Source organism: Ruditapes philippinarum, unplaced genomic scaffold (assembly GCF_026571515.1).
Source record: "Ruditapes philippinarum isolate M1 unplaced genomic scaffold, ASM2657151v2 ctg517_1_1_1_1, whole genome shotgun sequence".
NCBI lineage: Eukaryota > Metazoa > Mollusca > Bivalvia > Venerida > Veneridae > Ruditapes > Ruditapes philippinarum.
In genome coordinates, this window is record NW_026862442.1 from 605,912 (window position 1) to 632,314 (window position 26,403).

The following is a 26,403-nucleotide window of genomic DNA, read 5'->3' on the forward strand; positions in this document are numbered from 1 at the left end:
AATGGATTTAACAAAACACCGGATAGGCAGAAAGTTGTTTACAAATGGCGGCATTACAAGGATACCCGAAATGGCTGTTAGATAGTAAAGAAAATATATCTGGAACTGTTGTATGTTATTTGTTTTAAAATGATATGTTTTAAAGAAAGCATCTTAGATTTTTTTCTTTTCGGAAATGTATTCATATAAAGTTTTAATTAGAGTTTGGTTGATAAAATAACAGAATAATTTTGTTCTTGTTTATGTAAATTTTAGGATCCACAATATAAATCTAACATTGAAGTACCAGTTTCAGTGACCCAAAGAGTACATGTATCAATTATTACCACAATTATCTAATATATTGATTGAAGGAGATCTATATCTCTTTAGTATTTTAGTAAAGATAACTTTTCTCAGTAATTTTGAGAGCGAAAATATTTTAATGTCGATCTATAAAAGACTATATTTAACCACCCCTTATGGACTTTCTCTCATTCAGTTAAGGTAAATAGTCAACTTGGCCCTATACCAACTCGGCACAGGTCAAGGCAGCATGGGTCAACTTGGCCCTCTATTAAAAATCTTTAAGGATTATTACAATAAAATTGTAAGAGTAATTAAGAGGAACGATCACTAACAAGTAGAAATTAAAAAGTCGGCAGCATATTTTTTTTTTAAAATAATCTTTGTTACTTAAAAGAAGAGATACCAAGACAAAATTTTTGATCCATAAATAAAGTTTTAAGATTGAATTTTGTGACAATAAATGTAGGCCTAATTATATAAAACACTGTTAATTCCATAGCAGTGTAGTATACTAATACTTAAGGAAGTAAAATATGTAGCATTGTAACACTAAGCAGTTAAGTATACCACCTATATATTGATGTATACAGTGTCTGCATCACTTATTTTTATAACTTTCCTTTATCTGTTTATATCAGATCGCAACACTCAAAACTTTATTCATATAAACATTGCAATTGTTTGTGTTCTTTGACTGTTTCCATGAGATGACAAATGGTATGGACATTATGTCAGATTAGTCATTTATGTAAAGAATTATTATAATGGAAAATACAGTACAAGAATTATATATTACCTGAACATTGTCATAGGAAGCTATTAGCTTATAGACACTCTAGAATCTGTTTCCTGGAAAAACCAGTACTGAGCCATGTGTGTAAAGTTTCTTGCTCAAAGAAACAACAGCTTGCCCCTATTGAGGTTTAAACCCAATTGGCTAGCAATCCTTAGATTACAATTCCTGCATATTAACCTCTTGGCCATCCCGCCACCATATTTCCCCTTTTGATTTCATTATTTCCTATTACATTTCATTTCAAGCATGTATCATATTAATTTTTCAGGAATGGAAGGCATTTTTGAAAGAGTTACATGATGCCATTCAACAGCAACTTACAGAGAGCCATGTTCAATATTTCACAGACCTCTCGGAGGCTGAAAAAGAATTGTTTATGCAAAGAGCTACCAAAGCTATTGATGGAGGTATGTATAAAAACCTTAATTATTGATAAAGTATATATTAACATGGAGTGTAATTATTGTAAAATTGGTATCAATAATATTTAAAAAAAAAAAGACATACACATGTACGTTTCACTATGATTTATAGAGAACAGTCATCTTCCTTTTTTTTTAAATTTATGAAAAAATATGTTAATGTTAATCAAATCTTAACTTTTTTTACAGGATCAACTTATTCTAACTTGTACAAAAAAGTATCAGTTCTGCTGGATCAGAACTTGAATGAGGAGACATCAAGACAATTACTGGAAGAACATCCTATAGGAACAAAATCTGTACCCTTGTTATAGGTAATTTGCGTGTCATCAGATTCTTTAAAAATCAAAAGTAGAGGTGATTCTTTTTTCTGAATTTTGTTAACTGTGTAAAAACATTTTTTTTAATATACCGTACTTCACTGTCTTCATGCTAGATGTTAAGGATCTGACTACATTAGTTTTAGGCTTATTTTTTTTGGCAAAGCTGGCAAATGTGGAAATACAATGTTAGCTTTCAGCCATATTCCAATCTCAGATTACTCTGTAATTTGACAAATTATTCAGTTTCTGTGTAACAATCACTCATTTCACATACTGGTGATAAATGTAAATAGGACGTATTAATCATGAATGGGTTAGATACACTGTTCTAGTGGTCAATTTAAAACTTCTTTGGCAAGTTCAGTTACAAATTAAAAGTAAAAAGAGAACTGTGAATATGATTTATGATGTTACAAACAGATTTTAGGCTGAGGATGGGGCTCTGAGTTTACATTGAAGAAAATGGCCAAGAGATGAAGTCAAAGGGTCTCCTTTTTGTTTTAAAAACAAACCAAAGGGGTTTTAAAAAAAAGGGCAGCTGGGATGGAGGGGTTTTATTTTTAAAAAAACAAAAGGTAAAATTTTTTTTAAAATTTATATAAAGGATGTATAAAAATAAAATTTGGGCCCTTGGATTTTCGAAATTTTTCTTTTATATTGAAAATTCAATTTTACAAGGCAAAATATCATAACTGTTCTTTATTGGACAAAAATCTCATACAAAGATATCTATATTCAAAATTTGTTAGTAAAAAGAAGTCAACCAGCAAAGGTATTCTTCTAACAATTTTTAACAACATAATTGTTAATGTAAGTATATGGAAGTGCTTTTTAACATGTTTATGAAGAATTTGTTTATGATGTTTTAAGTCACACTGAATAGATAAGTACAGTACAGATATAAAAGTAATATTCAAAATTCTTGGAATATCGAGAAGTTATAAGCATGACTCCAAATAGAATATATATTCTTCGGACACAAAAGACTGGAAGATGCCAGTCCTCGTCCCTTTTCTAGGCAAGAGAGGACACCTTAACCACTTGCCTGATGTAAGCTATTCACCAGTGAATTGCAAATCAGACCCCAACCTCCAGGGAATAGCAAGGATTATCTTTGGATTATCAACCACTAGTAAAAGTCCCCTCTTGCAGGAATAGTAAAGTCTTAGATTAATCCTCATGCACACAGGTTGAACCTATCCCTTGCTATTTGGACTCCAAAACAAAACCACTGCATTGATCCTGCAGTGTGGGAAGATTGAAGGTAAAAAAATTCCAGTCCCCTCACGGTACTGCTTCTTAGAGCTGTCATTGATTCAGTGCAAAGCATATCAACGATATATCGATATCAAGTAACTAAAATCAACGATACACCGATATATCGATAATATCCTATACTCACTTGTCTGTCATTCATTTTCATACCTGTTTCAATGATTTCAGTCAAAACATGTTCTGTACAGTGTCTTGTCCATGCTGATTTGTTCTAGACAATATTTTTTGTCAACCAATTGCCATGAAAAAATTCCATATAACAAAAAGCATCGCATTTGATATAAGTAATTGTTTCTGCATATATTTTGGGTGAATTGTATAATTTCTAGACATTTAATTTATAAGTCAAAAGTATCGATTTTTTAAAATGTGTATCGATTATTGATCGACAAAAAATATCAACGATACATCGATATTGTCGATATCGATGACAGCTCTACTGCTTCTAGAGTTTAAATTTAATGGTGCATAAAATGTATTGTGTAAGTTTATTGAAACTGTTTAGGTAAATATCTGTTTAAATTATAAAAAAAATGCTATTATTTTAGACCATTTTGATGCTGGTAAGTGAATTGCACATACTGATATGTGTATAAGGTATTAAGGTAGCACAGGGTATGTTTTAGATAGACAGATTGAGGCAATCTGAATGTGTGCTTTTCTACATTACTGTGCAAAATTCTTTATCAAATTTGTATTTAGAATATGCATGTCATAATTATGAGATTTTCCTTTTGGTTCAGGGCTTAATTAGAAGAAGTTAGGCATTGCATGATATTGACTGTCAGCAATTTACAGTACAATAACGGAGATAGATCAAGGGTTCACCAATATTTAAAGTTATAAAATTTCATTGAGTTACTAGTATAAGTGATGTGTGTTAAGTTTGCATGATGCAACTGTAGTATTGAAATATGAAATAAAAATGTTATACAGGCAGTAATCTTATATAGTAAGTTCCGAAATTACTCAAAAATATAAACACTTTACAAATGATGTTTCTTACTATTACTTGTACTTTCTACTGGAAAAGTAGAAAGTTCTATTTAATCATCCTATAAATGGTTAGCTCTGACATTGGGTAAAATAAATTTTATAATTTTTAAGAATTAAGGGGGGGTTTTAAAAAAATTTGAAACTTCCCTTTTAAAAGAAAAAGATTTTTTTAAAAAAAAACAAGACTTTTTTACAAGGAAATCTACTGAAAAGTAATAAAATTTTTAAGGACATTATAGAAGCCCTTTTCAGGAAGGGTGTTGATATTTTATAATTTTGGGATTTTTTTCCCGTAAGAAAAAAGTACATAATTTGTTAAAATTTGGATGAAGAAAGGGGATTTCCCCTAACCAGAAATGATAAAAATTCAACAAAATTTCAAAATCAAGAAAAATTTTAGATCTTGGGGGTAAGGAATGCAATTTATTTGTATTTCCATAGATTAAATTTAAATTGGGAAAAGAACAAAAATATTCATAATTTTTCCCTTTTTGCATTTAAGGGAACAACTATTTTTCCCCCATTATTTTTTTGTTTTTAGTTCCCTCCCTTTGATTGTGATTAATTGAAAAAAATAAAGGGAAATAACTTATTTTATTATTTTTATGTTTGATTTCTCCCCCATTTACTGTTTATAACTGCAGGACACTGTACAAAAATAGCTATAGTGAACATGTTTACTATCTGCCTTTATTTAACATACTTGTACTTCAAGTTTTTGCAAAAGTACAGCTTATAATTGTTTATGAATTAATTGTAACCTAATTCATAATAGTTAAAATATAGATATTATGTTGAAACTTATGTGCAAATTGTTATATTTATAAGCACAAATGTCTCTGTGTCTATTTGCTACCTTAAAAGATAATACCTTTGATATACCAATAAGTCTTTTGTTGTGTTTTTTGAAAAAGCTAAAAACTTAGACAAATAATATTTACATAGTATGTATGACAGATTTTTGTTAAGAATTTATCTTTTATTAGTGTTTATAGTAAAAGTTTCTAATGAAAACATTTTTTGCTTCTATAGTGTGATGATATACTTTTTTTTGAAAATAATATAATACACATACACCAGTGATTTTCCTACTCATATAACAGACTGATAAAAAGGGCTCTTCCCAATTGAAATTTTCTTTAAAATCATGCAGTTTTCCCAAAAATCTAAACTTAAACCTGCTTTATTACTTCTTAAATAAGCAATCTTAGTGATAATTTTCCCCCAAATCAAGTGGCTAAGGCCTCTCCCTAATTAAGTGAGAAAAATTACTGTATACCTGTAGTTGGTTTTCAAACTATGGAGGTCAAAATAGCAGCATCCTGATTATCTTTTTGTTATGTGATACAATGTTTATATGTGTATATATTTATTATATTTTATTTACAGGAGTGTTCTATGCTATGAAGGCTGTTTTGTCATACTACCATGCTTCTATGAGAACCAAAACAAGGCTACGTGATGTTGATCACATGCTCATTGTTCCATTTATAACTGTGTCTGCACCAAATGTACCCAGGTAATTACATTTTTACTGTCGGTTTATGAAAAAAACTTAGGGCAAGTTTGGTGTGAAAGTTTTATTTCATTCTCTTATTTAAAGATGAAGTTTTTATTGAGCAGGCAGGCAATTTATAATTGCTTACATGGGATATACAAGTTTCAGGTTTTTGAAAAAACTAACTCCTCCATTATTTGAAAAATGTCATCTGTCACATTAACTTTACCTCTCTGTTCTTTATGAAGTAAAGTAAAATTTATTACTCTTGCATGAAGAAGGGAATATGCATTGTAGTTTTGATTGAGAACTGTAATGACAATAGTGGATATAGTAATTTAAAGACCATGGCAAAATATAAGAATTATTTTCATATTTGAGTAAAGGCATTCTTGCATGCATGTATTATTCAAATACCTATTAGCCTGCTGGCATCATCTGAATATACCCATGCAACCAGTGCAGACTTAATATAAGTCGGCATGCCCATACTGTCTAATTTTGGTCTGCACTGTTTGCTATTCAGTCTGTACTGATTTTGAAATTTTCCTCTGAAAATGATGTATGGTTTTGACCAGATAGAAAGTCCATTTCAGATGTAAGTGCAGTAAGATTTAGCAGAAAATAGATAAAGTTTTACATATATGTTTTTTTCTTGCACAGAAAAGAGCCGCCTACAAGCAGGACGGTCGCCCTTCTGGTTGAGGAATTCCTCACATTTCAAGATACTAGGCCTGGATTTGTGGTTGATTCCGGTTCAGATGTAAGCCTTTTATTGTCATCTTTATAAAGTCGAAAAAATTAGAAAAAAAATTATGCCTATATCATATCTAAGATACGATTTATCCTAAAGATAAGAAATCAAAATGACTATAAATACCATATTAGCTACAGGTAGTCAAGCATGGAATTGACATCCATCCCTTGATCCCTTGAGAATGTCATATTTATGAATTTATGTTTCAGACCCATGAAGAAGAGATGAGAGGGTTTGTAGATAAAGTTGCCAAACTCTTACAACAGTTCTACCCAGAAACACCTAAAGTGATAGCTGAAAAATATGTTCCCTCAAAAGGTAACCATTGAGTTTGATAGGCTTAAATCCCCTAGACAATGAGAGACATCCTAATTACACTGAAATATGTGCACTAGTTTTTTAGCTCGACTATTCGCAGAATAATCGAGCTAATGCAGTCACCCATTTGTCGGCGTCGGCGTCCCTGTGGTTAAGTTTTTGTATGTAAGCTGGTATCTCCATAACTACTGAAGGGAATGGATTGAAACTTCACACACTTGTTCTCTGTGATTATCTAAGATGATTGGCACAAGTCCCATAACTCTGATTTGCTTTTTTTCATAATTATGCCCCTTTTTCGACTTAGAAATTCTTGGTTAAGTTTTTGTATGTAAGCTGGTATCTCCATAACTACTGAAGGGAATGGATTGAAACTTCACACACTTTGTTCTCTGTGATTATCAAGATGATTGGCACAAGTCCATAACTCTGATTTGCTTTTTCATAATTATGCCCCTTTTCGACTTAGAAATTCTTGGTTAAGTTTTTGTATGTAAGCTGGTATCTCCATAACTACTGAAGGGAATGGATTGAAACTTCACACACTTGTTCTCTGTGATTATCTAAGATGATTGGCACAAGTCCCATAACTCTGGTTTGCTTTTTTTCATAATTATGCCCCTTTTTCGACTTAGAAATTCTTAGTTAAGTTTGTGTATGTAAGCTGTTATCTCCATAACTACTGAAGGGAATTGATTGAAACTTCACACACTTGTTCTCTGTGTTTATCTAAGACAATTGGCACAAGTACCATAACTCTGATTTGCTTTTTTACATAATTATGCCCCTTTTTCGACTTAGAAATTCTTGGTTAAGTTTTTTGCGTGTAAGCTGGTATCTCCATAACTACTGAAGGGAATGGATTGAAACTTCACACACTTGTTCTCTGTGATTATCTAAGATAATTGGCACAAGTCCCATAACTCTGATTTGCTTTTTTACATAATTATGCCCCTTTTTTGACTTAGAAATTCTTGGTTAAGTTTGTGTATGTAAGCTGGTATCTCCATAACTACTGAAGGTAATGGATTGAAACTTCACACACTTGTTCTCTGTGATTATCTTAGATGATTGGCACAAGTCCCATAACTCGGATTTGCTTTTTAACATAATTATGCCCCTTTTTCGACTTAGAAATTTTTGGTTAAGTTTTTTGCGTGTAAGCTGGTATCTCCATAACTACTGAAGGGAATGGATTGAAACTTCACACACTTGTCTCTGTGATTATCTAAGGTGATTGGTACAAGTCCCATAACTCTGAATTGTTTTATTTCATAATTATGCCCTTTTTCGACTTAGAAAAATCTTGGTTAAGTTTTTGTATGTAAGCTTGTATCTCCATAACTACTGAAGGGAATGTATTAAAACTTGAAGAGTTTGTACCTTTTCGGACAATTTTATGTATTCATATAGGTAAGCATTATTATACTCAATGAAACACCCTTGTGACAAATTTTCGAATAGTCGAGCTTTACTGTCCTCCGACAGTTCTTGTTAAAGTTATGATATAGTATTAATCCTGACAAAAGAAAAACAAACAAGTAAAAACTTTGTTAATACATGTAGTGATAAATTTCAACAAAAAAGACCAAAATTCAATATCTTTTAATTCATAAGATATTGTTAAATCATGTTCATACGTAGTAGTCATAGTAAAGTCTTACTAGATTTATTTAAGCTACACTTCAAAACTTACTGAACACTATTGGTGACAATGAAAGGTATTGTGGCAGCAGCTTAGAGTTAAGCCAGGTTGCAAATCATTCAAATTCACAGCAAGAATAGTTTATCACACAAAATAAATTGGGAAAAAGCTGAATTAAGGTATTCTCTTATTGAATAATCATTGTTGTAATGGTTTTGTTCATTCCTGTTTTTCAGATAAGATAGTGGCAACAGAAGCTGGCAGTTATGCTGTATTAAAAGATGGACTCACTATACTTATCAGACCTCTGATCAGATCTATGTTTGTTGGTATGTAATACAACTTTTTATATTTAACTTCAAATCTTAAAAAACAAATATTGAGATATTAATCTTTAACCTGCTAGAACCAAAAGTGACTGGCCTTTGATAGTAGTTTAAAGCCAGGACAGCATGCACATCCATGTAGTTTTTGCAAGCTCTATGCTGTTTGGAGCTCACTTTTTTTCTTTCTTTTGTGATGTTGAAATCCCTTTATCTTTGAATGAACTGTTCCAATATTTTAAGCAGGATAAATTTCATTACAAAAGATTATGTTAATTAGATGTTGGCCCCGATCTGCAAATTTATAATCAATCATGTGACACTCATTATCAGTTGAAATCATACGCAATTTTGTTTCTATATAAAGTAACAAGTGTATTTATACACAATATATGCACAGCATAAAAAGGGAATGCTTACAGGCGTTAGTGGATTTAACGAACGGTTAAATTTAACAGAGCTTTGATCAACTGGCCCCTGGCAGCTAAATGCTTGAATACAGATGTTTTCAAAATGACTCATTCATAACGGATTATTTGAGAGAAAAAAAACAACACTTATATTGGTTAGAATATATCAGACTGGCTGATCTTGGTCTGCACTGGATGCATAGGAGGAATCTGTTGATGCCAATATACTAAGAGTAAAGATCATTATGTACTTTACTTTATTTACAGGTTATTTAAGAATGGACACACTGCTGTTTGTATGGGATCAGTATATGATAGGGTTAGATAGCCCTGGGTTTAATGTAGAACTACTGGCTATTATAACTGCCATTATACTAGGCCTTCTTAAAGACAAGTTCAAAGAATGCCAAACAGTAAGTTATATTTATTTTTTTTGAAAATTCAATTAAACATAACTTATATTCATGATTGTATATTTGCATTCTTTAGTTGATTTTTTCTTGTTGAGTTTTACGTCACACCAACACAGTATATGTCATATGAGACTTTCCAGCTTTACTGGTGGAGGAAGACCTCAGGTGCCCTTATTCAGGCATTATTCCAGACATGAACAGGCACCTGAGTAGAACCACATACATTCCATAAGCTAGTTGGAATGCTTCCTCACATGAAAGAATCCAAACTTCCTGTCTGGATTCGAACCCACAGCAGTGAGAGGCAAGTTGTTTGAAGTCAACAGCCATAACCACTTGGTCACAGTTGCCCTTTTTCATTATTGAAGTTATGATCATAAAAGTATACTTGTTTGTTTATTTGTTAATATTTCTTTAATGTCACCATAAGTAACCTGTGAGCACAATTTCTCCAGAAGAGCATATTACATACTTGGAAGATAAAACAGTACCACAATGTTATATTCCAGACAGTATAAGGTAGTTACACATCTTTTATAGGTAAAGCATCCAGACAGTATTATATATCAGCTCTTCCCTTGGTGGTGCAATTTATTTAGATTAATTTATGTCACATAAAGAACAATACACAAGGTAGGATCAAAAATGTCTGTCCTCTTAGTGGTGCCAGACAATGTCACATTTTAATAAGGTTTTACTGAAACATAGAAAGGGTATGTTAAAAAAAGTTGGATATAAAGTTGGCCAAACAAACTATAGTAATTACTCTATCCTGTTTACACCATCATCTTTATGATGTCATTTACATGTAATAAATGACGTCATTTCCTTTATCTGTGTCAGTTGAAATACCATGAGAATTAAAATTCATGTAATGCAATTTTTATATTTTTGTTCTTTTTTTAAAAGTCAGGGTATAGCTCTCGAACTGTTGGAGAAAATAATTTGTGTAAAATAGATAGTAGCTACTCTTTACATTCACAGTGTTTTATTTTATGCAAATCAGTTGTTGGAGATGCAGATATATAAGACTGTATAACTCATTACTTGACAAAAAATGCTCACAGACCCTTTTGAATACAGTGAAAAATCGTACGATTTGATGATTGACTTCTTTTATTTTTAGCTTGACTATACGAAGTATATGGAGAGCTGTCCTACTCGCCCTGGCGTCGGCGTCCAGATTTCAGATTAAAGTTTTGGTGCAATAAAATATTTTTCACTATAACCTTGTCATTTCTTAAGGTATCAACTTCAAACTTTAAATATATGTTCTTATCATCAACCACATCTTATGTGACAAGGTTAATAACTCTAGCACCAATATAATCAGATTTATCTCCCCTTGAACTGAGAATTTTCCTTAAAAAATACTATTTTTTACTGTTACTTCTTTATTTTTGAAAGGATCAACCTCATACTTCAAATATATGTACCTTATCATCATCCCCATCTTATGTGACAAGGTTCATAACTCTAGCACCAATATTTTCAGATTTATCTCCCCTTGAACTTAGAATTTTCCTCAAAAAATACTATTTTTTACTGTTACTTCTTTATTTCTTAAGGGATCAACCTCATACTTCAAATATATGTACCTTATCATCATCCCCATCTTATTTGACAATGTTCATAACACTAGCACCAATATTTTCAGATTTATCTCCCCTTGAACTTAGATTTTTCCCTAAAAAATACTATTTTTTACTGTTACTTCTTTATTTTTGAAAGGATCAACCTCATACTTCAAATATATGTACCTTATCATCATCTCCATCTTATGTGAAAATGTTCATAACTCTAGCACCTATATTGCAAGAATTATCTCCCCATAAACTTAGATTTTCTTACTAGAAAAATGTTATTTTTTACTATACTCAAACTTCAAATACTTATTCCTTATCATAAGTTACATTTTATGTGACAATGTTCATAACTCTTGAAGCAATATTTACAGATTTATCTTTCCTTGAACTGAGGATTTTCTTTAAGAAATATTATAACTTCTTTACTTTTTAAGGTATCTACTTCAAACTTCAAATATATATTTCTTATCATAACATACATGTGTGACAAGGTTCATAACACTAGTGTGACTTTTTCTAGAATAATTCCCCTTGATCTTGGAATTTATGTTAACAAATGTTATTTTTTTACTATAACTTAATACATTATTATACATAATTGATTTTTCTTTCATAGTTTTGTCCTCCTTACTATGTCCAGTATTTTATTAGTTGAGCTTTGCTGTCTCCTGTGACAGCTCTTGTTTATCTGTATGTAAAATAGATTATATACCTTCTTTTAGACAGAGGAAAAGGAAAAAGAGGTACCATAGACCATATTGCTTTACTATTTTGCACCAAAATAATGCAATCTATATCATGCCTTAATAAATTGACAAAATTGCAAAAATAAAACCAAACAATTTATCATGCACATCTGTGATTAAAATTTTAATATAGTGTCATTAGTTTGTAGAATTAAAAAAAAATCAATTTTTTACATGAAAGAATAAAATGTCAAAACAAGAAATGTTATATGAAAGAATAAAATGTCAAAACTAGAAATGTTATATGAAAGAATAAAATGTCAATACTAGGAACTTTATATGTAAGAATAAAATGTCAAAACAAGAAACTTTATATGAAAGAATTAAATGTCAAAACAAGAAACTTTATATGAAAGAATAGAATGTCAAAATAAGAAACATTATATGAAAGAATACAATGTCAAAACAAGAAAAGTTATATGAAAGAATAAAATGTCAAAACTAGAGACGTTATATGAAAGAATAAAATGTCAATACTAGAAACGTTATATGAAAGAATAAAATGTCAAAACAAGAAACATTATATGAAAGAATACAATGTCAAAACAAGAAAAGTTATATGAAAGAGTAAAATGTCAAAACAAGAAACGTTATATGAAAGAATAAAATGTCAAAACAAGAAACTTTATATGAAAGAATAAAATGTCAAAACAAGAAACTTTATATGAAAGAATAAAATGCCATAACAAGAAACGTTATATGTAAGAATAAAATGTCAAAACAAGAAATGTTTGGTATGATTTGTTTGAGGATTTTTTGTGTTCTGTTTTTTTATTTATTTGGATTAAAATTATTTAAATTTAATCTTCATTAAGCTATCAATGTTAATATTTTTGTGCCAAATTTTATTTCAAGAATATGATTATCATGGTTTATTTTCCATGTGACTAAAGTTCAGATATTCTTAATCTGATTCTTGTTTCATGTTCGGATTTCCCAAGAAAGCTTTTTTTAGCCATGCAGTCAAACCATCCATTACATTAAGCATTAGGCAAGTATCAAAATATCACTGTTTGTGAAAATAAAACAAATTGTTGATTTTTGTTAGAAAAAAAAAATTGTTTGAAATAATTTGAAACAAAAAAACTGGAAATAATAGACTCAATTTTTAATGGGCAATGTTGTTTTGGCTAGTTTACCTGCAAGCTATTTGGACAATGCGTTCTTTATTCTAATAATTAGGAGCTGATTTTACTCAGAATGGGTTTATCTTACAATATTAATTTAAGAACATGATATGAAACTAATTACATTACTTATAGGTATAAATATTTATGAAACCGAAGAAGTTATAGTTCTTGTACTAGTGTATTAGTTATAGAAATATGCTTTTTAATCTTAGTTTATTTTTAGAGTTAGTAAATGAGCAAAAAATTATTTAACAGTTAGAAATATTCTGTTTAAAATATTGTTAATTAATGCAATGCACAAAGCTTATAAATCATGCTCTAACATTAAGATTTTTTTGAAAAAAGAAAAAAAGTGAAAATGTCATAATATATTGAAATACCATGCAATGTTCCCGGGATTAGGACCCCCTGAGATTTTGCCTCTCATGACCCTCTCCCCCCCCCCCCCCCAACCCCTATATCATCAGTCTAGCTATAAACGTAGGCTTTTTTCATGACATTGAAGCAAAAATTCTTGAATATACATTAGGTCTGCCTTAAAGTTACCTTTGTTTTCCCTTCCGTGACCCATGCCAGTTTGGTAGGGTAGTTAGGAAGATAAAATATTTCCTGTTTAAACTTTAGAACCATATTTTCAAAGTTTTATTCAACATACAAGATGTGATTCTCATTGACAGATTCTGCTTGCATTTTCAGTAAAAAAAACAACAACAATTTTTTTTTAGCTATGCAATACATTTTTTGGGTAGCTGGAACTTTTTGTTGGTTGGTAACAGGATGGGAGGCAAACAATATTTTATTTTAGGCCTTACCCTTTGCTGAAATTTTGTGACCACTCTAGTAAATAAATCCTGGATACAATTGCAGTTTCAGCATAATTTTACAAAACGATTATTACACAAAATACAATGAAAGTAAAAATTAAAAATTATATATACCTTTTTTTTCTAATGAAACTCAATATTTTGAAGCATACAGAACAAAATATTCCCATGACAGTAAATATGCACACTGTACTTCAAGTCCATTAAAATTTGTAATGACATGCCATTAATTCATTAAGCATAAATGTTTTGACTTATGATCATTTTAATTAATTACTTAAAAATTATTAATGAAATTTACTGTAAAATCATAACTTTTTGTGAGAAAATGTCTTTTTGAGTTTCTTATATTTGTTTCAGTTTTAATAATCATTAATAAAACTAAAAACATCCAAAACAAAAGTTTTTATTTTTAATTATACATAGAATAATTTATTTCCTATACCACATTGTCTGTCCCTATGTTATTAAAAAAATATCCAAAAAAACCTTTGTCACAAAATTTTATAATTTTACAGTATTACAGCTTATGATGTATATGTTGTAATTGATATTAATTAGATGAATGCAGATTTTGTCTTCTATAGAATACTAATGAATGTGCAGTTGATGGATTGGGTTATAATTTTTCAGAGTGTTCAGCTTGAGACGATGTTGAGGAATGAAGGACCTAAATTAACCATAGCTCAGTTCCAATATGAAGTATGTATGACTGGTAAAATATGACCTTTGACCTAAATAATTATGAATATTTCATTAAGAATAAATATTTCTTGAAAATTAGGAACCAGTTTTTATAAAGGTTTCAGGGCTCTCATTTCAAGATTTATTTAGGCAAACATTTGGCCCAATTTTAATTATTACATGTATATATTTTTACCTTACTTTTTGTGTTATTTTTTTAATGTAAATTTTAACTGCCTAAAGGAAAAGAACCTTAACAAAATCATATTGAAGTACTTATATTTTTTTTCATTTTTTTTTTTCAAAATAAAATACATAATACTTAACATGATGAGTATTTTTGTTGAAAAAAAATTTCCCTACCTGAAGACTATGACTCTTTTATAATAATTAGGACCCAGGGTTTAGTAGCTTTTGATTAAGCATTGTTACAGCTTATATACTCACATTTAGGTTTTATAAATAATTATTTTTTGATTTTATCATTTTTTACAGTTCTTAATTATGAAATTGTATCAGTGATTTTTCTCACTTAATTGGGAAGAGGCCTAAGTCTTTTGATTTTGGGAAGAAATATCGCTAAAATTGCTTATTTGGGAAGAAAAAAGCAGGTTTAAGTTCAGATTTTTGGGAAAACTGCATGATTTTAAAGAAAATTTCAATTGGGAAGAGGCCCTTTTTCGGAGTCTGTTATATAAGCAGGAAAATCACTGTGTATACTTGCTATAACTCTTATATTTAACCTTTTACATGAAATGTCACATTTGGACAGGTTCAAAGTTTGCTAATTCAACCATCATGTATAGTTACGTCACAATTAATTCCAGTTAAGTGTAATGATTGTTGTTCATTTTATTTTTTATTCAGATAAAGAAGAACCATTATCAGGAGCTTTATGCAATGTTACAAAAAGATTTCAAGTCAGCCATGCCTGTCCTAGATCCAACACAAGGTTTGTTAATTCTTTATAAGCTAGAAGTGACCATGACTTTTCTGTACCATCAATTTACGACCAGGACTGACTGCACACACATCTAAGTCGTCTGACCTGCCTTTACTGTAGGATGGTTAATTTGTTCAATACCATTATCTACTAATGGACATTAATTTTGTAAATTTCAATATCATGTTTTGACTAATGATTATTTTACTTGAAATTTACTAAAAAATCCTAACTTTTGATGTGAAATTGTCTTTATGGGCTACATAAAATTGTGACATTTTAATGTCTCAAATATTGTTTAACAACTATAATCTATACTAACGGACATTTGTTAATTCAAATAAGAGAAAGCCTTAAACATTGATTAAACATTAAAAAAGGTTAAAAGTCAATTTACTACCTTCATGTATATTTTTTTTATTTTTGGTAATTATTGTTTACATTTATATGCTTTATAAGTTTGACACTTTGTTGCATTAAAAATCACTGCTTCCCAAAAAATTATATTGCAAAACAAAAAAAATGTAACTTTAAAAATAAACACAGAAGCAGGGTTAGTCACGAGGACTTATATGATGAAAATCTTATTACATTATTTATGAAAAAAGGGAGTCAAACTAAATTCTTATATCTCATTTGTATTCATGTGAATTTTGTTATTCAACCCCTAACAGGATCTATACTGATAATGTAAGTAATAAAACTCAAAACAGTACAATTTAACATATAAAAGTTGGATTTATTTAAAGCTATTCATCCACCATGGAGACACTGGTACAATGACCTGATACCTCCATACACACAACCACATGACAGGAAGACGGCCAGGGAGGAACGCGAGGCCGAGAGGGAAAGACTCGGACAACAACAACGAGATGCGGCCCTTCTCCGCAGAGAGCACGAACAAACTCAAAGAAAGTAAGTTCATTTTTTGGCTTCACTTTTAGAAAAGAAATTGTTATTGTCTTTATAATAAGTTTATCATGTCTCATATTATACTTTCTGATTGTATTTCTTTTGTTTTACTGAAACAATTCTGCTTGTTTCCTTGCCTGTTCCATTGTATCATGAAATTATTCTTATTTTATTAGAACCATCTGTATTGTGTTAAGACTTTTGCTGTGAAAGTTTACATTTTTTTCTTATACATGTACTTTGCTTCTTTGTTTGATACCTCAATAATCTGCTTCAATTTTTCTTGTTTCACTCATGATTTATATTTCATCAGTTGTATGGCAATGTCATTCATGTATTTCCACTTAATAGTAACTCTTGCCTACTTTCTTGTTTTCTTTAATATCTTTCATTTTGTTCCTATTTCTAAGTATTATTTAATTATGCTTAGTTTTATAATTAATGCATTGTTATATTTATATCATTGTTAGAGTTGATATTGAAACATGTACTTGTTTGTACATTTTATTGTCTTTTCAGGGTTTTTTGAAGAATTTAATAATTTAACATTTTGTCTCAACTTTCAGTGGGTACTGTACAGGTTTTTACTTCCACAGTGATGTTTTGGTTTTTAGAAACAAAAAAGATTCTGAGGCAACTGCTTTTCCTATTCAAATCAAGTTTATGCGATATTTTCATTGATTAAAATACAGATAAAAAAATTAAATTAAAAACAAATTGGCTTTTTTAAATCAAGAGCAGATGCCTGAGACTTTTTTATTTCTACAAACTGTGTTTAGTTGTGTTAACTTTAACATTGTATGTTTTAACATTATAAATATAAAATGGTTGAGATTTAACGTACATCTATATAAAACTAACCCTTATAATGTGTGATACACATAATTATTTTACACAAAGAATAAGACAAATTTAAATTGGCCATTTAAATTCTTTGGCAGTTCAATAAAAAATGGAATTAACGCATGAAAACTTTTGTGTAACAGTATGTTTGGAACTAACTTCTTGGTTTTGAGAAAGCTGTATTTTAGAGAGCAAAGTAATACACTGTACCTGTATTGTATTTGTATGACCATAATCTTAGAATATTCTCAACCATTTTATTGTTATTATTTGATATAAACACTTAAAACAGCACTCTCTAGATTTACAAGTTTACAGTTTTGAAGATAATGATGCATTTCACCAAATATTACTAGAAACCTTTTCCATGCTAAATTTATGAAATGGACCTGCCCTACTTTGAATCTGGAACAGTCCATTACTTATTTAAGGGATTGCAGTACAAATTTCAAAAGACTAGGTCTACTGCATGAGCTCATTTTATATGTAGCATCTGGTTTATTTGATGGTTTGATCCTCAGACAAGGCGAAATTTCTCAATGATAATTTGTCTCCGTTTGTCTTATGGTTATTTGTCTCTCATCACTCATCCAGAAATCATGTTGGATTGATAGTTGGTCAATTGCAGAGAATTTGATAATGACTGGTTAGTTATCCAGGAAAAGGATAATTTGGACTGACTACTAATATATAATGAAATATGTGTTGAAATCAGTGTTTAATACAAACAAACAAACAAGTATCAAAATACTAAATTGAGAAGCCAAGAGTACAGTGCCTGTTTACACTGCAAAGAAAGCATGGAATTTCAGACTGTCTTTACTCTGTAAAATGGTGAAATAGTAATGTCTTTATTGGTGTAAGCAATCATAATGGTAATAAAAAAATACTTGGACCAAGCCAATTTTTCAAAAGAATGATCTGGACAGCCGCAGATTGTTTTTCAGTTAACATGAAGTGGTCTCCAATATTGCATAATCATATTGAAATCTGTGATAATTTTTTTAGGTTTTCCAACATATTAAATTCATATATCTTTCTTGTGACAAAGATACATTTTGTATGACTATAATTAGGAAATTTAAGCTGAATTAAATTTTTAAAGAATAATGATTCTAATATTGAAACTACATGTGATGGTACATCATTTACATGACAGTATCTGTTTGTGAAATAATTTGCTGATAATTATGAATATGTTTTCAATACAGTGAAACTGGTGCACAAAAGTAAGTTGACAATGCACAATTCTTAACAGCTTAAAACTGAAGTTAATGGTTCGATAACATACTGTTTCATTTGTATAAATTAGGTTATTTGGTATAACAATACTGCTTTGCACCTGCATGGAATGAATAATTTTTTAACTGAGTGTTGGGACCATTCTTATGTATTGAGCATTTGTATGGGTTAATTTAAAAATTGTGTGCATGGCAAACAGCCAATCAAATGCTTGGAATTTAATTACCCACATGGTGGAAGATTTGTGTTTTTTTCCCTAATTTGCGGACTTGGGTAAAAAATACATAGCCCAAATAAGCGTCCATACTTACAGATGAAGCTTGTGTTAAGATAACGGTAAAAATGCTTGAAACAGTTAAGGGTATGTCACTTAAATAATGGTTAATACTAGTATATGTATTACATGAATTTATTGTATCAACATTTAGATTCAGAAAGCTTTTGCATTTAACATACTTTTGATAACATAGAAAAAATGTAACATTTTAATGCTGGGAAATGTTAATTATACATTGTTGTACTTTAATTTGCAATGTAATATTTCTAATGCTGCACATTTAACAGAACATAATTATTATACAGTCACACATATGCTTAAAACAACATATTTTGTAATATAACATTTGATCAGAAAAATTTTAAACAATCCCTGTCGTTTATAATGATGGCCGCCAAAAATATGAAAAATACCAGTTTTAACTGCCCGGAATTACAAATAAAATTACGTAAGAGAAAATGGTATTTTTCGGTGGCCATCTTGGACGCCATCTTGGATTTATCGGACCGCACCATGATTTGAGGCTATCACCCTTGATACTCTTACAATTCAGATATTCCTCTAATAGATTCTATGTAAATTATTAGAAGACGTTTCATGCACACAGAAACCCCCACAGATATTGTAGTAATTGTCTGTCATGACACATGGATACTGAATATGTTTGTTATTTTATTGCAATATGGCTGTTTCACATAAAACCTTTTGAAATCTGAATCACCTCTTAAAGACTACTAAATTATAAGGTAAATGGTTGTCTTTTAAGCCAGGTTTGACTGTATATAAACCAGTAATTTAAAAGATGCAACATATCAACCCACACATGATATGATAATATCATAATTATACATAAATCATTATACCCCCAAAAACGAAGTTTGGGGGGGTATATAGGAGTCACCCGGTGGTCTGTCCGTTGGTCGGTCGGTCGGTCCATACGTCCGTTGCATTTTCCTTGTCCGGAGCATAACTTGAAGACTAATGATTGGAATTCAATATAACTACATACAATGGTCAAGCACATTGAGAGGAAGTGCAGTGCACAAGAACCATAACTCTATCTTGACTAATTACAGAGTTATCGCCCTTTGTTACTTTTCCTTGTCCGAGGCATAACTTGAAAACTACTCGGGTTGGAATTCAAAACAACTTCATACAATTGTCAAACACAATAAGGGAAAGTGCAGTGCCTAAGAAGCATAACTCTATCTAAAGTAATTACAGAGTTATTGCCCTTTGTTGGTTTTCCATTGCTTTTTTTTGTCCGGACCATAACTTGAAGACTTATAGTTTGAATTCAAAATAACTACATACAATGGTCAAGCACATTGAGAGGAAGTGCAGTGCATAAGAACCATAACTTTATCTTGACTAATTACAGAGTTATTGCCCTTTGTTACTTTTCCTTGTCCGGGGCATAACTTGAAAACAACTGGTTGGAATTCAAAACAACTTCATACAATTGTCAAACACAATAACCTAGGCAACAATTAAATTTATATGAAATGGGCTTTGTTTTTTAACTGTTTATAAAGAGTTTTTAGAATTGGAATGAAAAGGTCTCTAAAAGGATAAGCAATGTAAAAATGGAATACCAGCATAAACTACATATCTGTATATTCATTAACTGCCAGCAGGCGAAAAGTTGAAAGGATTTGTTATAAAAACAGTAAATTTATTGATATACAGGCTGGCTTAACTTTGTAGTGTGATATAGGTAATTTAAGACATTCAGTAAATTTAAGGAACAAATTAATGATTACAGAAAGGAAGACTTGGAGTACATGAAGTTAGCTGCAGCTGACAGACAGAGAATGGAGCTAGAAAAAGCCAGACTGGAGGACCAACTTGCTGATGTAATATTTTACTCTCTAATGCAGACGGTAGACCAGTCTAGAATCAGAACATTACCATTGGTCAATTTCAAATTTGTTTTTTGTCTCATCCAATCAAACGCTTCAGTTTTAGAATGGTCTGCAGTTTTTAAGTAATAATAATTTGCCATACGCAATTTTATCTGAAGAAAACGTGACATTGAGACAATGTCAGAAAAGATGTTTCAAATATTTAGATGGTAAAGCGATGAAAACTCTTTAAGGATGAACTCAGTCAATTGGCTGTGAGATGGAATTCAAAATGTTTTTATAAAAAGCAAAGCAAGGAAATCTTGTAGTTAACATCGGGGTTCATATTTTCATGAAATTATTCAATGCACAGTTATAATTCTCTCTCTCTCTCTATATATATATATATATTTTTAACAAAAACAAGATTTGTAATTAAGTCTTGGAATATATTGTATTTGCAGAAATTTTTATCCTCATATTACGATGTATTTTACTTTTATGAATTTATGCATGTACATTGAACTCGTGTTTTAGGAGCGTCGTCAAAGAGAGGAAGGTGAACGAAGGGCAAAGGAGGAAATAGAACAGTTAAAGCTACAGATGGCGATGATGTCATCGAGACGGCAGGTACTGTATCTACATGTAGTACATTATACAATTATACACTTATATATTAAGTTTTTTGGACCTGAGAAAAATCTGGCTTTGAATTTGTATAATGGATTTTCCATGCAGTCTTTTTAAATTTTAAGGGATTTCAGTGCTCAAATACAAAAAATTAACAGCCAAAAGTATAGAGACATGCCTGCCAGTACATCCGTGCCAAGGCTAATAATTTTAGGTTCCAGAAGATTAAGGGATAAGATCATCATTTGCTTTTTATATTATGATATCTACACAAGAGTATGATCTTAATTTTAAAAATAATGCCTGATTGTAAAGGTAAGGTGATGCAACCAAGATAATAGAAAGTGATAAAACCAACAACAATGGATGTTATGCATATTTATTTGATATCAATTATTGTTTCAGCCATCCAGACCCCCGTCCACATACAGTGTCAGCTCTTACATAAGGTAAGTGTTGTTGTTGCAGCTATATATTAATATTCTTAAAGCATAATAGCAGTATTCATATTGGATTTTGCTTTAACAAACTTGTGTTCTAATGAGTGATTTACATAGGCCTCCAGCAGCCAGTGACATAATTGGGTACTTCATAATTTACTGCCAACTTCTTTTGCAAAATCATGATGAAGGCAAATGCTTTCAAATCACTTGGAGAGTTTTGGCAGCTAGTAATTTTCCACTGAAAATTATAATATTTACCATTCAACTTATGGTTAACAGTACAGATAGATTATTTATTCACTTGGCTTGGAAGTCATATAAATTAAATTGATCTAGTCAAGGCTTATGTATGGGGTAATATAATTTTTACTGTATTTTTTCCAGCTTTTTGCAGGCTTTTTGTTCCTTTTTAAGCAAACTTCTTTGGTTACAAGTATCATTTACATAAAATTTTCATGTAATGTTGTATCTTATATAATGTCATGTTATATTTTTTATATAAACACTATATTAAGTAATTATTATTTCTTGAAAAGTATATAAATATTTTCCTAATTGAGTTCTTATGGTACATATACAAATGTTTTCAGTCGTGTTTTGGTACCACCTCCACCGTCAGTGGCGTCACAAACCACCATGCATACCCCTGTGCCAGTTCCTGCGCGAACACCAACGCCCGCCCAGTCACCAACAGATCAGTTTAATCACGCTATGAGAGATTTCCTCAAGAAAATTGCTGATGCACAAAATAAAAGTAAGTTACTGTACATACATGTACTTGTATTAATTTTTCTTTATCTATTTGGCTACACATACTGACTTTATAACTTGATTGGGATTACATAACAGTGTATTATCCAGTATATGGTGGCTTCTAAACCTCAGAATTGTAGGTTAAAGCCCAAATTGAGATTCTACATGTACCATGTTTAAGTATTATTACACCAGAACTTATTAGTTCCAGGAATGTTTCAGGTAAAGTTATTATGATAGATTCAAAAGTTATTTCAAGAAATATATATTTCTATATTTTATGTGTATAAATTTAAAATATTTAAACAATGAAGAAGTTTTTAAGCTCCCATTTAAAGGTGGGAGTTGGGAGGATAAAATATATATTTGTCCTTTTCCATCTGTCCTGCTGACTGTCCATATACTGACAAAACAATAGAGAATGGGGGCATTGTTGCATTATGGTCACATTCCTAGTTTTAGCACTTACGTTTTTAAACAAAATAGATATGACAATTCATAATAGTTAAAGAAACAAATTATGAAGATACAGGAGCATTGAATGACTCTTTTCCAATATACATCTATAACATTTCAGTTAGGTCATCTCTAATTCTTAAATTGTTTATGCATCATATTAAATAAATCCTGTCATTTTGAATAGGCAAAAACTAAGGTCAGACCTTTAAGATGTACTGGATTAGGCCGGGGTCTAAACTTATGGTCAAGGTAAGACATTTTTATCACAAATTTTGATGGGAAAAATTACATCTGTTTTCAGTTGCCCATGCTGAAGGCCCAGACAAGGAGATACTGGATAAGAAGACAGAGGGATACCTACATCAAAATATCAGGGATATTAAACAAGCTCAGGTTTGTTGTTTCATTCTCTCGGTTAGGTTTAAGTCCATTTCTTATCTCCCCAACAGCCCTCTTCATGTTCTTATAGGATTATTTCTTGAAATGTTTAACTTGGGTAGCTAATCTTCTGTTTGTCATGGTAGCTTCGCTTAATTTTTCCTTCTTGTATTAGAGAAATAATGGGGCGTCCGTGGCCAAGTGGTTAAGGTCGTTGACTTCAAACCACTTGCCCCTCACCGCTGTGGGTTCGAATCCCGACAGGGACTTTGGATTATTTCATGTGAGGAAGCTATCCAGCTGGCTTACGGAACGTAGGTGGTTCTACTCGGGTGCCCGTTCGTGCCTGAAATAATGCACGGAAGGGCACCTGAGGTCTTCCTCCACCAGTAAAGCTGGAACGTCGCGATATGACCTATACTGTGTCGATGTGAGGTAAAACCCAAAACAAACAAACAAAAAGAGAAATAATACTCAGTTTGTTCTTATTATTATTATCAGGCTTCCTGATTATCGGAGTTGTATTTTGACCTTGACCTAGGAATATCAGGATCTTTATTTATGCTAGTTACAAAATGCTTTGTTGAAGGATATAGACTTATAATTCTTCTGTTTATAAAAGACAATTTATACAAATGTGTATTAATTTGTTGTTTTTGATGTATAATAATGGGCATATGGTAAGTTTCAAGAGCTCTATAAATGGTCATATAGATTCAAAGGTGTTTTTAAAAATGTTCTGTTGAAGAATACAGACTTATTTTATTTTTTCAAATTGTAATAATTTTCTCCAGATTGAGTTATTTGGTCGTAAGTTCGAGCCAGGTGAGTTTGATCGTATGCCGCCAGCGGAGCAGCAAGACAAAAGTGACAAAATGATGAGTACCATACAGAAATGGCGAGAGGAAAGACGTGCCAAAGAACTTAAACAGGGCATAAGATAATGCGTGATATATAATTAGTGCACACCAGTGATATGGTGTTCTCTAAAATACACAGACATTTCACTTCAAGACTTTAAGAATGTTATCACCAATCACTATATATGGAGACTACACATTGAAAACATTTGTTTAAAATCTGCATGAATCAAAAAGACTGATTTTTTATATAGTAAAGTCTATCATTTTTGTCCTCCATCATTTAGTAAATATTTTATGCTTCCGAAAAAGTAAGTATTGACCATTGATAAAAATATATTTAAAAGTACATGTAGTATTAAAAGAATTGAGATGATGCTGAATTAAACCATTGGTTACTGAAAAATGTAGCTCATCCCAGCCCCTTTATTGCTAAATAGTGGGAAATTTGAATTTTAGATTGTTTAACTCCTTGTATAGGACATACCTTGTGAAAACATTAACATTGTTTGGTCTCTTGGTGCTGCACATTTGATACACAGAAGTTGTTTTGAAAAACAGTCTTTCCTATACAGCAATGTTTAATGGGTAGAAAGCTATACCTCAGAACAAGACAGCATTCAGTTTTCTATCTCAATAAAAGTATATGTAATTATTCCCTAGATTACAGGCAGTCCAACATATATCTTTTACCCTTTAAACAAAGCCAAGCTTTATCATTTTTTTTTCACATATTTTGTCTTTTGATTGTTTAACTACATGTACTATGTAATGCCAAAACTTGTAAAATTTTATAGAATGCCTACTTGGTTATTTATTTAAAATGTTATTTTTGTATTTGTTTATTTATTTTCATATTTTAGAAATATTAATATCTGTGATATGGCTTTGTTATTGTCACCTCACCTGGTTTACCAGCAAGACAGTCGGTTGGCATTCATCTGTCTGTCTGCCTAGGCAAACAAGAAAACATTGGTTACAATAAATTCTATCATTTTATCTGTAGCGTTGTGTATTTTTATAGTCTTATTGAGTATTTATTAAATAAAAGAAATACCCAACAAAATTTTAATATGCTCTTATAAGAAGCACAGATGTCTTTGTGTCTGCCCATCATTCTGTAAGATAGTTCTTAAATCACGGCAAGTTTTGGAAGAAACTGGTTGGGCGTTACTAATTTTTGTGAAAATAAAGGTAGAAAAAGAAGAAACTTAAGTGTCTTTCACATATAGGAATCTAACAAGCTTGTTTCTTTTTGTCATGACTATAATTTATTATACCCCCACAAACGAAGTTAAGGGGGTGGGGGGGGGGGGTATATAGGAGTCAGCTTGTCGATCGGTCGGTCGGTCCACATCATGGTTTCCGGACGATAACTAGAGTTTGGAATGAGGTATTGTTATCAAACTTGGTATATACCTTATGTGGAAACTCCGGTTGGTATTGCATTTGGACCCCCATGTGTCAAGGTCAAGGTCACCGTTACTAAAAATAGAAAAATGGTTTCCGGACACTAACTAGAGTTAGGAATGAGATATTGTTATCAAACTTGGTGTATAGCAAGCTTATATGAAGACCTGGGTTGGTATTGCATTTGGGCCCCCTGGGGTTAAGGTCACCGTTACTGAAAATAGAAAAATGGTTTCCGGACAATAACTTGACTTAGGAATCAAACTTGGTGAATAGCAAGCTTATATGAAGACCTGGGTTGGTACTGCATTTGAACCCCCTGGGGTCAAGGTCACCATTACTAAAAATAGAAATATGGTTTCCGGACAATAACTTGACTTAGGAATGAGATATTGTTATCAAACTTGGTGTATAGCAAGCTTATATGAAGACCTGGGTTGGTATTGCATTTGAACCCCCTGGGGTCAAGGTCACCGTTACTAAAAATAGAAAAATGGTTTCCGGACAATAACTTGACTTAGGAATGAGATACTGTTATCAAACTTGGTGTAAAGCAAGCTTATATAAAGACCTGGGTTGGTATTGCATTTGGACCCCCTGGGGTCAAGGTCACGAAAAATACAATTTTTGGACAAAAAAACTTAGGAATGAGATATTGTTGTCAAACTTGGTGTATAGTAAGCTTTTATGAAGACCTGGGTTAGTATTGCATTTGGGCCCCCTGGGGTCAAGGTCAAGGTTACCGTAAGGAAAAATATAACAAGCAAATTTGTTGAATTTATATCCCCCGCCGAGTACTGGTTATTATTAACACAACAACTGAAGACATAAGGCTATGCAACAGACCGGAACCATTTGATCAACTTGGCAGGGGACCACCCTAGGATCATTCCTGTAAAGTTTGGTTGCTGTGCAGTCATTTGTTTCTGAGGAGATGTTGTTTAAAGAAATTGCTGACGACGGACGGTGGGG

The 26,403-nt window shown here is 31.3% G+C and overlaps 1 protein-coding gene across 1 annotated transcript; it reads left to right on the forward strand.

Moving 5' to 3' along the window:
- The first annotated feature begins 5 nt into the window (after positions 1-5).
- Positions 6-25,020, forward strand: LOC132719086 (uncharacterized). The gene is made up of 20 exons (XM_060702831.1): positions 6-110; positions 1,353-1,491; positions 1,696-1,813; positions 1,993-2,051; positions 3,653-3,667; positions 5,490-5,619; positions 6,262-6,361; positions 6,565-6,673; positions 8,555-8,647; positions 9,319-9,464; positions 14,384-14,452; positions 15,302-15,386; positions 16,127-16,295; positions 18,347-18,364; positions 20,420-20,510; positions 21,036-21,128; positions 21,534-21,577; positions 22,162-22,325; positions 23,085-23,176; positions 23,956-25,020. Exons 1-20 carry the CDS (start codon positions 45-47, stop codon positions 24,103-24,105), a joined length of 1,950 nt encoding a protein of 649 aa, XP_060558814.1. The 5' UTR covers positions 6-44; the 3' UTR covers positions 24,106-25,020.
- Positions 25,021-26,403: the final 1,383 nt, after the last annotated feature.

Coding starts and splice junctions, on each gene's coding strand:
- LOC132719086 (XM_060702831.1), top strand. CDS start 45: ATGGCGGCATTACAAGGATACCCGAAATGGCTGTTAGATAGTAAAGAA. Junction 1,814..1,992: donor GGAACAAAATCTGTACCCTT/GTTATAGGTAAT, acceptor TTTTTGGCAAAG/CTGGCAAATGTGGAAATACA. Junction 21,578..22,161: donor AGTGTCAGCTCTTACATAAG/GTAAGTGTTGTT, acceptor AAATGTTTTCAG/TCGTGTTTTGGTACCACCTC.